Source organism: Erpetoichthys calabaricus, chromosome 4, assembly GCF_900747795.2.
Source record: "Erpetoichthys calabaricus chromosome 4, fErpCal1.3, whole genome shotgun sequence".
NCBI classification, from domain to species: domain Eukaryota; kingdom Metazoa; phylum Chordata; class Cladistia; order Polypteriformes; family Polypteridae; genus Erpetoichthys; species Erpetoichthys calabaricus.
Window position 1 is genome coordinate 309503706 of NC_041397.2, and position 12480 is coordinate 309516185.

At 40.2% G+C, this 12480-nt stretch overlaps 1 protein-coding gene across 1 annotated transcript; it reads right to left on the reverse strand.

The window, feature by feature from the left end:
* Positions 1-11491: 11491 nt before the first annotated feature.
* On the reverse strand, positions 11492-12211 carry LOC114642697 (olfactory receptor 5AS1-like). The gene has a single exon (XM_028791541.2). It carries the CDS (start codon positions 12209-12211, stop codon positions 11492-11494), a length of 720 nt encoding a protein of 239 aa, XP_028647374.2.
* Positions 12212-12480: the final 269 nt, after the last annotated feature.

A 12480-nucleotide genomic window follows, 5' to 3' on the forward strand; every position in this document is an offset into this window, starting at 1 on the left:
TTAAAAACACTTTTTGCAAAATTCGCCTTCATTCTGCAATTTCTTATGCTTGTTTTATTTCTTTTATTGTACTTATAGTTCGTGGATACAGCTGACTCAAATTGTATGGATTTGGCTTAATATTTACAGATTTTATGGACTCCACTTTACTGGGAACAGCTGAGTCTGTGGATCACGGGACGAGACCTACGAACATTTCTTTGTCCCTGGTGATCTAGGACCTCGGGATGATCTGTCTCCGTGATTATATTCGCTATGGTGATCTGCTCCCTTTTCATCTTACAGTACTCAATGACTGGGAACTGATCTGATGTTCATACTAACCTGGTTTATGGCTTATGGCTCCGGGGCGATCACGCCTGAAATTACCAAGCGTTACTGTTTGTGGCTGTGTATTGGAACCTCCAAACCCTGCTACCTCCTCCTGCTATGCTTTCTGCTGCTTGCTATCGCCGCTCACCTACGCTACCACACCCGCCTGTTCTACCAGCTCCGTTGTGCTGTGCTGCTTCTCCACTGCTATTCAGTTAAGTATCACTCACTATCATGTTAAAATACTCTCATGACAAACTCCTTCTTATTATAAACAGTTTGTCCAGAGCAAATGCTCTGAATGGAACATCCTAAAAGACGCCGGTATTTTGCAGCGTCTGAAATATGTACATCGCGGGTCAGGTCACTGCCACCGACGGGCTGCGAATGAAAGTCCACCGGCAGCATTTGCTCAGGAATAAGCCGTCCTTCTCATGGCCCTGGAAATAGAAGTGTCAATGTGCCAAATTTACAGTATGTGGAAATAAACTCCGATCACAGCTCTCATTAACTAACATTGCACTGTTTAACTCGAGGTCTCTTAATGGCAAAGCATTGGTGCTGTCAGAACTCATCACTGACACCAAACTTGATATTCTGTGTCTAACGGAGACTTGGCAAAAACCAAACGAATTTATGTCTCTCACGGCAGCGACACCATCTGGATTCACTTTCCACACAGAGCCTCGCAGCTCAAGACAAGGCAGTGGGCTTGCAGTAATTGTCAGAGCAGACTTAAACATTAAACGAATCCCAGTTGACTGTCCATTGTCTTTTGAGTGCCTGGCTCTTAAACTAATAATGGAATCAGGTCCTGTCTCACTCATTGTTCTTTATCGTCCCTCAAAATACAATGCATCCTTCTTATCCGATCTGATTGAACTTTTGACCCACCTAAGCTCTTCCTCACAGAGAATTATCCTTCTTGGTGATTTCAACATCCATATTGACACCCCCACATCTAAACTGAGAAATGAATTCCTATCCTTACTGGACTGTTTTGACTTGACACAACATGTTGATTTTCTCAACCACTCTGGTGGTCATATACTGGATCTGATCTGCACTTCTGGGCTATCTGTTGCCAACATTTACAGCACTGATTTCGGACTCTCTGACCATAAAGCAGTATTTTTCACTGTCTCATTACCTCTCCACCCTCTTACCTGTAAACAACAAATTTCTTACAGAAACCTTAAAAATATCTGTCCCTCTATCCTTTCTGGATCCATTTCTGATCTTTTACTGTCTTCACCTATTCCATCAACACTAGATAGTCTTGTTGACCAGTATAACTCAGCCCTTCATTCAGCATTAGATAAAACAGCTCCTTTAAAATATAAGGAGGTTTCCTTTAAACGTTCAGCTCCTTGGTGTAATTCAGAGTTGCGATCTATGAAAGCAGCTGGCTGACGCCTTGAGAGAATGTCACGTAAGACTGGCCTCACCGTGCACATCCAGGCTTTCTCTGACCACCAAAGAGCTTACAGAGAAGCACTAACTGCTGCCAAGAACACTATGGCAGAATAATAGAAAGTGGCCATGATAACCCAAGGGTTTTGTTTTCTGTAGTTAATAAACTAATTGAACCTGCTTCTGGCCCAACTACCTCTTCTACTGAAGTCTGTGAGGAATTCCTCTACTTTTTCCGTAACAAAATCAAAGATCTAAATAATTCAACTAACATAAATACATCATCTGTTTATATCTCTCCCTGTTTTCCCACTCCATCCAGCTCCTTCTCTAAGTTCTCACCAGTCACATCTGCGTCTCTTAATAACCTGCTTTGTAAGATGAGGCTGACTACTTGTGTACTGGACCCCATCCCCACCACACTACTTAAATCCTGCCTTCATGCCATAATCCTGACTGTTACAACAATAATAAACTCATCCCTTGACGCTGGCTCTGTGCCGCTCACTTTTAAAATTGCTTCTGTAACCCCAATGTTAAAAAAGTCTGGCCTTGATGCTGACAATCTTAACAATTTCCGGCCTATTTCACACTTACCTTTCCTGTCAAAAGTTCTCGAGCGTGTTGTAGCTTCCCAACTCACCAATTACTTGACCTCTAATAACTTGATGGAACCCTTTCAGTCTGGTTTCAGGGCGCGGCACAGCTGTGAAACTGCTCTGCTACGGGTAACCAATGATTTGCTTATGGCAGCAGACTCTGGACAAACCAACATATTAATTCTGTTAGACCTCAGTGCAGCATTTGACACTCAGGTCAGACATGACATCCTACTGCCCAGAATGGAGAACATGCTGGGTATCTCTGGCACTGCCCTCCAGTGGTTCAAGTCCTATCTGACTGATAGACAAGAGTTTGTTAGTTTTGGTAACAGTAGGTCCAGCTCAGTGCCAGTCCACAGGGCTCTGTCCTCGGTCCTCTTCTCTTCTGTATTTATATGCTTCCCCTTGGCCATATTATACGTAGCTATGGACTGGGTTATCATTTTTATGCAGATGATACTCAACTCTACTTCAATGTTAAAAGTGGAACTTCATCAGAGTTTTCTCAGCTCACAACCTGCCTTAGTGAAATTAAAACCTGGATGGAGCAGAACTCTTTAAATTTAAACTGCAACAAAACTGAACTCCTGCAAATTGGGACTAAAGTGCAACTTAATAAAATGAGCTCCTTCCCAGTCCATCTTGGCGGTGATCTCATCAGACCTGCCTCTACTGTAAAGAATTTTGGTGTCATTTTTGATTCCTCCCTCTCTTATTCTGCATACATAAATCACATTAAGAAACTTTCTTACTTTCACCTCTGTAACATATCCCATGTTTGCTCCTTCCTCTCCTTCTCTAATGCTGAGAAACTTGTCCATGCTTTTATCACATCCCGCATCGATTATTATAACCCGCTGCTGGCAGGTGCCCCTTCTAATCTTATATCACAGCTCCAGCTTATTCAAAACTCAGCTGCAAGAGTCCTGACTCGAACCAGCAGCAGCGAGCACATCACACCCATCCTGCTCTGTCTTCACTGGCTCCCTGTGTCCTACAGAATCGAATATAAAATCCTACTAATAACTTACAAAGCCTTAAATGGCCTCACACCAGACTACATCAGTGACCTTCTCCATCACTATGTGCCTGCCCGCCCACTAAGGTCCTCTGATTCTGGTAATCTTGTTGTGCCCCTCACTAATCTACACTCCATGGGTGACAGCAGGGCCTTCAGCTGTATAGCGCCCAGACTCTGGAATGACCTACTGACATTAATTAGGTCAGCTGACTCCATGAATTCTTTTAAAAAACAACTCAAAACTCATCTGTTCAGGACGGCTTTTAGCTCTACTTGACTTTATTACCCTTCTCTCAGTTTACTTCTCTGTCAAGATGCTCATGTAACCTGTGTGTGTGTGTGTGTGTGTGTGTGTGTGTGTGTGTGTGTGCAGACCATCAATTATGTTGTCTGTTAGGCTTCTTCTCTGAATTCACTGCCATAATCTTCTTTATTTATTTATCTGGTTTGTACAATGCTATATACTGTATACTCTGCTGTTCTTTCTTATAATCTGTAAGTGCCTTGAGCATGGGAAAGGCGCTATATAAATAAAATGTATTATTATTATTATTATTACATAGTATATATTACAATAACATTTATATTGTAATATATGTTCTTTATAGTACATTATTTTTACTATTTTAAAATATATTGAGCAACTTATTTGTAAAATATATTGCAATATACAAAGATGGCAATAATGCATATTTTTTAATAAGTATAAATATCCTGCAGGATATTGCAATATAATTACCATTGAAGTATATTGTAGCATATTCTGAAATATATTCATATTGGTAGCAATTCATATGTATCAGTAAGCTGCAAGATATTGCAATATACTGTATTTACCCTTGAAGTATATTGTAACATATTTTGAAATATATTGGTTTTTGGTACAGTGGTACAATGTTAATTGTAAATTCAACTGGAATATTACAGCATCTGTTCTTGAGAAAATTTTCTATTAGTAGAAACAATGGCAAATATACAGTATGTTAAAATATACTGAAAATGCTGTATAATCTTAAAATACTTTGTGTAATATATTATACCTATGATTTACATTACAATAACATTTATATTGTAATATGTGTTCTTTACAGTATATTATTTCTACTATTTTAAAATATATTGAGCAGCTTCTTTGTAAAATATATTGCAATCTACAAAGATGGCAATAATGCATATATTTTAAATAAGTATAAATATACTGCAGGATATTGTAATATAATTACCATTGAAGTATATTGTAACATATTCTGAAATATATTCATATTGGTAGCAATTCATATGTATCAGTAAGCTGCAAGATATTGCAATATACTGTATTTACCCTTGAAGTATGTTGTAACATATTTTGAAATATATTGGTTTTGGTACAATGAATATGTGTCAGTATACTACAAGATATTACAATATAATTACCCTTAACAGTGTATTATAACATATTCTGAAATATATTCATATTCCTAGCAATGCATATGTATCAGTATACTACAAGATATTGCAATATATTTACCATTGGAGTGTATTGTTACATATTTTGAAATATATGATATTGGTAGCAATAAATATGTGCAGTATACTGTAAGATATGCAAATATAATTACCTTTGAAGTGCATTGTAAAATATTCTGTAATACATTCATATTGGCATCAATATATTTACAATGTATTTTATTTTTGTCTGGGTGACCACTGTGCCACTCTATAAACAAGTCCCACTCCCAGAAGGCACCTCAAAAGAATAAAAAATAATGAAGACTGGACAGAGCAATGACTATGAATGATAAACAAGCAGAGCGCATTTGTAAAAGTGTTTGCATTCAGCCTCATCAGTTCACTCCTTCACACACAGTACCTTCAAAGCTGGTCCTTCTAGAACAGGCAGAGCGCTCTTCTGTCCGATTTTCTTTTAATTCAGATGTTGCCTGACCAGCTCACCACATAAATGATGCTTTGTTCATCTGCTTTCCACATGTTTATTTCACCTAATCTTAACACGCTGCATTCAGCACTTACGTCAAAAACAAGCCTGATCAAAAACTTTCGAAACTGTCCTCTTTAACTTGAAAGTCTCTGCTAAAGATGAAACCCTTCCTAAAATCGCCTACCTGACTGGAGATTTTATAAGTTGTGAAAGCCTTTCTTCCTTCTCCTTTTGAGATCTTGTCGCAGACATCACAGCTATGGACCTACCTCAGAGATCTCACCTGCTGCTCTCTGCAGATTTTCCCTCATTAAAGTTAAAATAAGAGGATCATGGCTGAGCTGGTGGAGCGGAGGGAATGCCAAGTAGTCAGGACTGACACCCCGTAGGGTTTGGCGGTCAATGTCACTCCTGGTGAGCCCCTAGGAGCAACAGCAACCAACCACTCAGAATGTGTTCCTGCTGAAAACTGTGAGAGATGGCAGCGGGACAAAGGAGAAGGGCTCACGGGTTCCCCGCTAAAGGCCAAGTGATGCCGGTGAGGGACATGCGTCACTGCACTGCACCTTCCAGCATGCTGAATCAATTGGTCCACCTATTTTTCAATATTGATTTTGTTTAAGAAATGTTCTGAAAAGGTTTATTGTTTCTGAACCACAGTTTCCTCCATGTTGTTTATTTTCAATCATTCACATTCATTAGCCACAGAGCCGCATTGTTACCGTAAAGACTGATCTCTATTTAAAATGGTGATGTGATACTCCTGTTGTCCAAACCTTTCATGCTTAGCTATCATTCTAACATTTTCAATGAGTGAGGGCTTTTTTTGTTTTTGTTTGACTGAATTTTCTGGTTAGTGTTTTGGGTTTTGGTAAATTTAAACCATCCACTATCTCACTATTATTTTTTTAAGGTGCCCAGAAGGAAGGATAAGCAGCCTGGCCAGGAAAAGGAAGGATCTATCCCTGGTCAGGAGGCCATAATGAACGGATTGGACTAACAGGCTCAACAGGGGCAGTTCATTCCTCCACATGACAGGTGGCAGTGTTCCTCAAGGCTTGACCAGCTTAAGACACCCACAAGGTGGCATGTGAGTTGGAGTCAGAAGACGCAGCCCTGTAGGGGTCTTTGGATTCCGCCAGCGGGCACCGCAGAGGGAGTACTACCCTCATTTCCACACGACATGCACAGGAGGCAGGAAGAGGTTCCCAGGTCTAGTTTAAAAGAGAGCCCCTCACTTAAATCAAGTCAGAGTCGGGAGGCAGAAGGCAACACTCTGTGAGAGAATTATGTTTTGTGTATTTTTGTGGTGTTCATATGAAGAAGGTGTTACTTTTATCAAATAAAACCCTTTATCTGAACCTAGAATTGTGGTAGGTATTACTATGTATGTTCTTTGGGGATTAGTGGCTCCCTCTAGTGGTTACACTTTATATTTACTGTTTTCATTTTTTCATTACCAAAAGGAGCTTTGCCATGTGGGTGTAATCGTCACAACTTTTCTAATGTTCCCACCAGCAAAATATACGGGTGATTCAAACCATTGTCTAGCATTTTTGTGGATTAGTTTATGGAGACCGTATTCGTGATGTGTCTTGGTCATCTGACTCGTTGTGTTTATACCAGTGTGGAGCTTGCACCTTCTAGATTTTGTAGTGGGGCAAGTGATGAGGCAGAAAAACAGTTGGGGTGCCAACCTGGTAAACCCTGTTTTATTGAAGTAAGTGAAAATTCAGTGCAAACTGTGTTGTTTATGTGGCACGGCGGTCCTGTGGAACATTATTTCATGCCACTGTGTGCTACAATACTGTTTATGGATGATATAACAATAAAACTACTTGACTTGACTTGACTTGAAAAGACTTTGGTCTGGACACACACGTCTCATACACAATATATCTATAAATATGTTTCTTACAGGACCTCATTTTATAACCTGCCTAATTCCAAACAGGGTTGCAGGAGACCATCCCAGCTAACAGATGGCAGGAACAAACCCAGTCCATCATAGGGCTTAAGGAAAATATCCTTCTTTTCTATTCCAGACATAATTTTAAAAATATATATTTAAGTTGCATTATATTGAAATATGCAGCATGTTCACATATTTTTGGGGTATATTGCAATTTATTATACTTTCATAAGGGAAAATAGTAGCATGCTTTTGAGAATTAATAACTTCTGACTTGACTATCACTATCTGTGATGCTTAGTCAGTGACGTACCTTCAAAACGAGATCCTTCCCAAGTGGACACCGCACTCGTCCTTCTCCTTGTCTATCACTTAATCGGCTACACATATGAACAAAGCTGTGCTCATCTAATTGTCACATATTTATCTGATCTTACCTTTAAATGCTGTAGACAATAAAAACAACGCTGCATTAAGTGTTCTGAAATCTCGTCTTTCAGTTATATTTATTTAACACTCCTACGAATGATAAACTTTTCCCACTTCTCAAGCCACCCACCAGTTTTCTCTTAAGTTTATATCTCCTTACTGATTAACTTGGGTGACCCTTGGCCTGGTCCTGCCACTCGGGTCCTCAACAATGAGGATACTGGTGAGCTGGATCACCCACTGGGAATCGGGCCACATGACTGACGCTCCCTCACAATGTCAATGTCAATTTATTTATATAGCACATTTAAAACAACATAGTAATGCTGTGGCCAAAGTGTGTTACAATAATAGAATAAAAGAAAAACAAAACAATTAGCATAAAACATAAATAGAAATAGATATAAATATATGAACATAAAATAAAATACATAATAAATAGAAGTAATCTTTTATACATAAAAAAATAGAAGTAATGTTATATAATCACAACGAGGAAACCATCAGCATTACTGAAGGTCACGGAATGCAAGTGAATAGAAACGAGTCTTTAATCTTGTTTTGAGCAGTTCCATTGTAGACGACTCCTTGATATGATGAGGTAAAGAGTTCCACAGGCGAGGCGCAGCAGCAGGTGATGTGCCTCATTTGGGACTCAGTGATCAACTGCTCTTTCGACATACAGTCAAACCAATGGTATCCAAGGATTCTCTGTACTGAAGGAGTCCAGTCTTCATCTCAGGTCACTGGATAGCGTCCATGTCTCTCAACCATATAGCAAGACAGGAAACTCCGGGACTCTAAAGACTTGGCCCTTCATCCTTTTACAAAGATATTAGGAGCGCCACACTCCCCTTTCCAGTGACCTCATGACCCCTCTTGCTCTCCCAATCTGTATACTGACTTCATAGGAAGAGTCACCAGAGACAGGTGTCATCCCAACTGACTGGAAAAATGGGACTTGCCATCCCTATCTGGAAAAGGAAGGGTGATCGGCTGGATTGTGGCAACTATAGGGGGATAAGACTGCTCTCGATGCTGTTAAGGTCTTTGATAAGGTCATCCTCAATAGGATCCGTGATCACTCACTCTCCTACAAGTGACCGGAGCAGTCTGGTTTTACACGTAAAAAGTCTACCATCGACTGCATCCTTTCACAGAGGGTTCTCATCAAGCGCAAACGCAAACATCGGCAGAGTTTCTTTGTCGATTTTTATAAAACGTTCGACTCAGTTGATCAAACTGCCCTGTGGGACATCCTCAGACTTTGCGGGATCTGCCCAAAGTTGCTAGATATCATGGCCCGCCTGTACACTGGACTGTGAGTGCTGTGCAGAGTGGAGGCAGAACCTCTGCGTTGTTCACTGTTGATTCTGGGTTCCATCAGGGGGTTGTTCTGCTCCTACTCTGTTCAATGCTTGCATGGACTGGGTGGTGGGCAGGGTCATGGGGTCCAGCAGCTGTGGGGCATCTGTTGGTGAACAAAGATTCACTGATATTGACTTTGCTGACGATGCTGTGATCTTTGCAGAGTCAATGGAAGCTCTGATCGGGGCGCTCGAGAGACTGAATGAGGAGTCTGAGTGTCTGGGCTTGAGGCCTTTAATGACCTTTTGGGCACAGCCATCAGCAGTGTGTGTGTCTGTGGAGAAAGGGTTGACCTCAGCAACAAACTGTAACGAAAAGTAGCTCACTTTCATCACCGGAAATCGGGGCTGCTGCTTTTCTCCAAAGTGGCATATAAGATCAGTATACTGTACATCACGGTGTTTCTATATATTTCTTTTAATAGTGGAGTGCAGGTAGATTAAGAGATTTGCTCAAAGTCACCTAATAAGTCAGCGGATGGAACTGAACACGAAGTCATGGATGTAAAAACCAGAGTTTGGGCTGCAATACGTAAACTTCGTCTTCTGTTCATTTTGCACTAATGACAATTGGAGGCAATTCTAGGGACTATGGAGGTCCCAGACTTACCCTTTTGGCTGACTCTGGATACTGGATGGCTGCTATAGAAAAAATACCATCATGAAAAATCCCCTCCATCCCCTCCAGGAGGCGCTGTCTTGGAGAAATCTGAGCCACAGCTTCATTCCACCTTGGAGTGCTAAGAAGGGCCTCTGGGGGTCTTTTCTGCCCTTTGCTATAAGGCAATTCAAAGCTTCCTTTTGGGGTACTCATATAATAATAATAATAATAATAATAATAATAATAATAATAATAATAATAATAATAATAATAATAATACATTTTAAGTTAATTTTGAAATACCTTTTGAAATATCTGCACAATATCCATTTCTTTCTTTCTTTCTTTCTTTCTTTCTTTCTTTCTTTCTTTCTTTCTTGATTGATTGATTGATTGATTGGTATATTGGTCGGTTGTATTGTTTGTCATGTGAGTCAGTGTCTTTGATTTTTTTGTTTCTGCTACTCTAAGCATCTGAATTCCCACTTGGGATTAATAAAGTTTATCTAATTTAATTTCTATGGGTTGTTTGGTGTTGCAGCGTATTCTTTACACCCCTGGTCCATTTTCAAATTAACATTTTATTCTCTAATGCTTGATGATCCTTTGAATAATGCAAGGTGGTCTAACTCATTGTTCAAATGATGCCAACCTGAAAAAGAAAAAAGGGACAATAACACAATGCCAATAAATCAGATCTTACACAACCAAGTGACGGGTGATGGCAGTGATCCAGTTAAGCTTCTACTGACAGGCCCAATATCAGCTGTCACCAATAAGGGTTTCATGCTCTTGTCCTTTAAAGAAGTTGAAAACAATTAGACACGATTTATTTTACAGGCTTACAAGATTTGTGGAACTTTATTTAATTCAGGAATTACGCATTGGGAACAAAATGTTAACTTTTTTATGCTGAAAAAACCACAGTACCAGTCAAAGGCAGGTAACAGAATCATTTTAAAATACTTGCTTTCTCTTGCTCTTCACGTACTTTCCTGGGCATTTGAGCACGTCTGAACCTCCCATTCCAATAAAGACACCTTCTACAAGTGTGTTGCTATTTTCGAGGAGCCTTTTCTAGCCTCCTGTCTGGTTTTATACTTTCTGTCTCTGAAGGCAACTCTCTCAGCGTGCCTCCTACACCTTTACTAACATCTCTTCAATGGCGCTCCGTCTCTCAAGCATGTTCCCGTAAAACTTGCTTCTCAGACTTTGTCGTTATTCTCGAGATGCCTTTCTAACTTCCTTTCCAGTTTAACACTCTCAGTCTATGAAGGTGACTTTACCGATGTGCAGCTTACACCTTCACCAGCACTCCGTCTCTCGAGCGCATTCCTGTAAAACCTGCTTCTCAGACTTTGTCGTTATTTTCGAGGTGCACATCTCACCTTCTCTCCAGTTTTATACTCTCGGTCTTTGAAGGCAACCCTACTGGTGTGCAGCTTGCGACTTTACTTACATCTCTTCAATGGTGCTCCGTCTCTCAAGTGAAGCCTCCTTCTCAGACTCTGTCTCGAGGCGTCTTTCGTGCCGTCTGTCGGGTTTTGTTCTTTCCTACTTTGAAGGTGACTCTCTCAGAGTGCACACTTTATTTCATCTCGTGCATCTCACACTCGCACTTCCCCTTCCATCATGTCACCAAAGCCAAACTGACCAATCACACCAAAGAGAAACTGAGCAATCAGATTGCTCTGAGGGACTGGACACACAGACCTTAGGGTTTTATTATATAGTAGAGATGGTAATCTAACAAAAATGTTACATATTCCGTTAGCAAAGACTAAAAATCACAATATACAATATCACAATATATAATGAGGTCCTTTACTATCTGTCATATCCATAATCTTATGAATATTTTCATGTCCCTAAATTAACTTTTAAAATTCATGTCTGTGACATTTTCCTTCCTGAAGTCACATATGATTGTTGATTTCCGGAATTGTTCTTTTCCTCAAGAAAATTTTCTTAATTCCATTTTTTATTTCCTTGTTCCTGAAGCTGTATACGATGGGATTGAACATTGGGGGTGCAATAGTACCGATTATAACCATAGTGTTGTAGGACTCCGTTGATAGCTTCACTCCTAATCCAGGTAAAATGAAAGCAGTCAGCAATGGTAAATAGAAGAGTAACACCACGAGGAGGTGTGTGACGAGCACATTGAAGACCTTTCCTTTGCCTTCAGATGATGAAATCTTGAGTGCCGCATAGATGATCTTGCCGTAGGAAAAGAAGATTATAGTCAAAGATCCAATGCCAATTGTGGTGGCTGTAGTTGAGAGAAGACTTAAGTATTTAGGATTCTCAGTGCAAGAAACTAGAACCATGGTGGCATAGTCACAGAAGCAATAAGGTAGGACATTAGTGCGACAGAAGGAAAGTTCGGTGACAAATATCATGTACACTGTCATTGCCATGCCTGAGATAATGTTGGATAGTAAGATGCCTGCCCACACAGTTCTTCCCGTAACAAGCTGAGGGTATCTCAATGGGTAAATAACAGCGATATAGCGGTCACACGCCATTAGAGTGAAGAGAAGGGATTCTACCATCTCAAGATGAAAGACCAGGAACATCTGAACCAAGCAGGCACCATACGGCACAGGAGACGTGTCAGACAGAAGAAGAGCCATCATTTTAGGGATGAGGTTAGTGTTGTTTAGCAAATCTATAACAGCCAGGATTCCAATCAAAAAAAACATGGGGGTTTGGAGATGGTGGTCCAGGATTATTACCAGTAGGACCAAAAAGTTTCCAAAAAGGGTCACTAGATAGATGATGGCCAGGGCGACAACTGTAAAACTTCGATCTTCTGAATTGATTGCACAGTGCAGTACAAACTCAGACACAAAGACGGTTGCATTGCTCATTTCCGCAAGTCCCTTCCTTAAGCTGAAACAAT

Coding starts and splice junctions, on each gene's coding strand:
- LOC114642697 (XM_028791541.2), bottom strand. CDS start 12,211: ATGGCTCTTCTTCTGTCTGACACGTCTCCTGTGCCGTATGGTGCCTGC.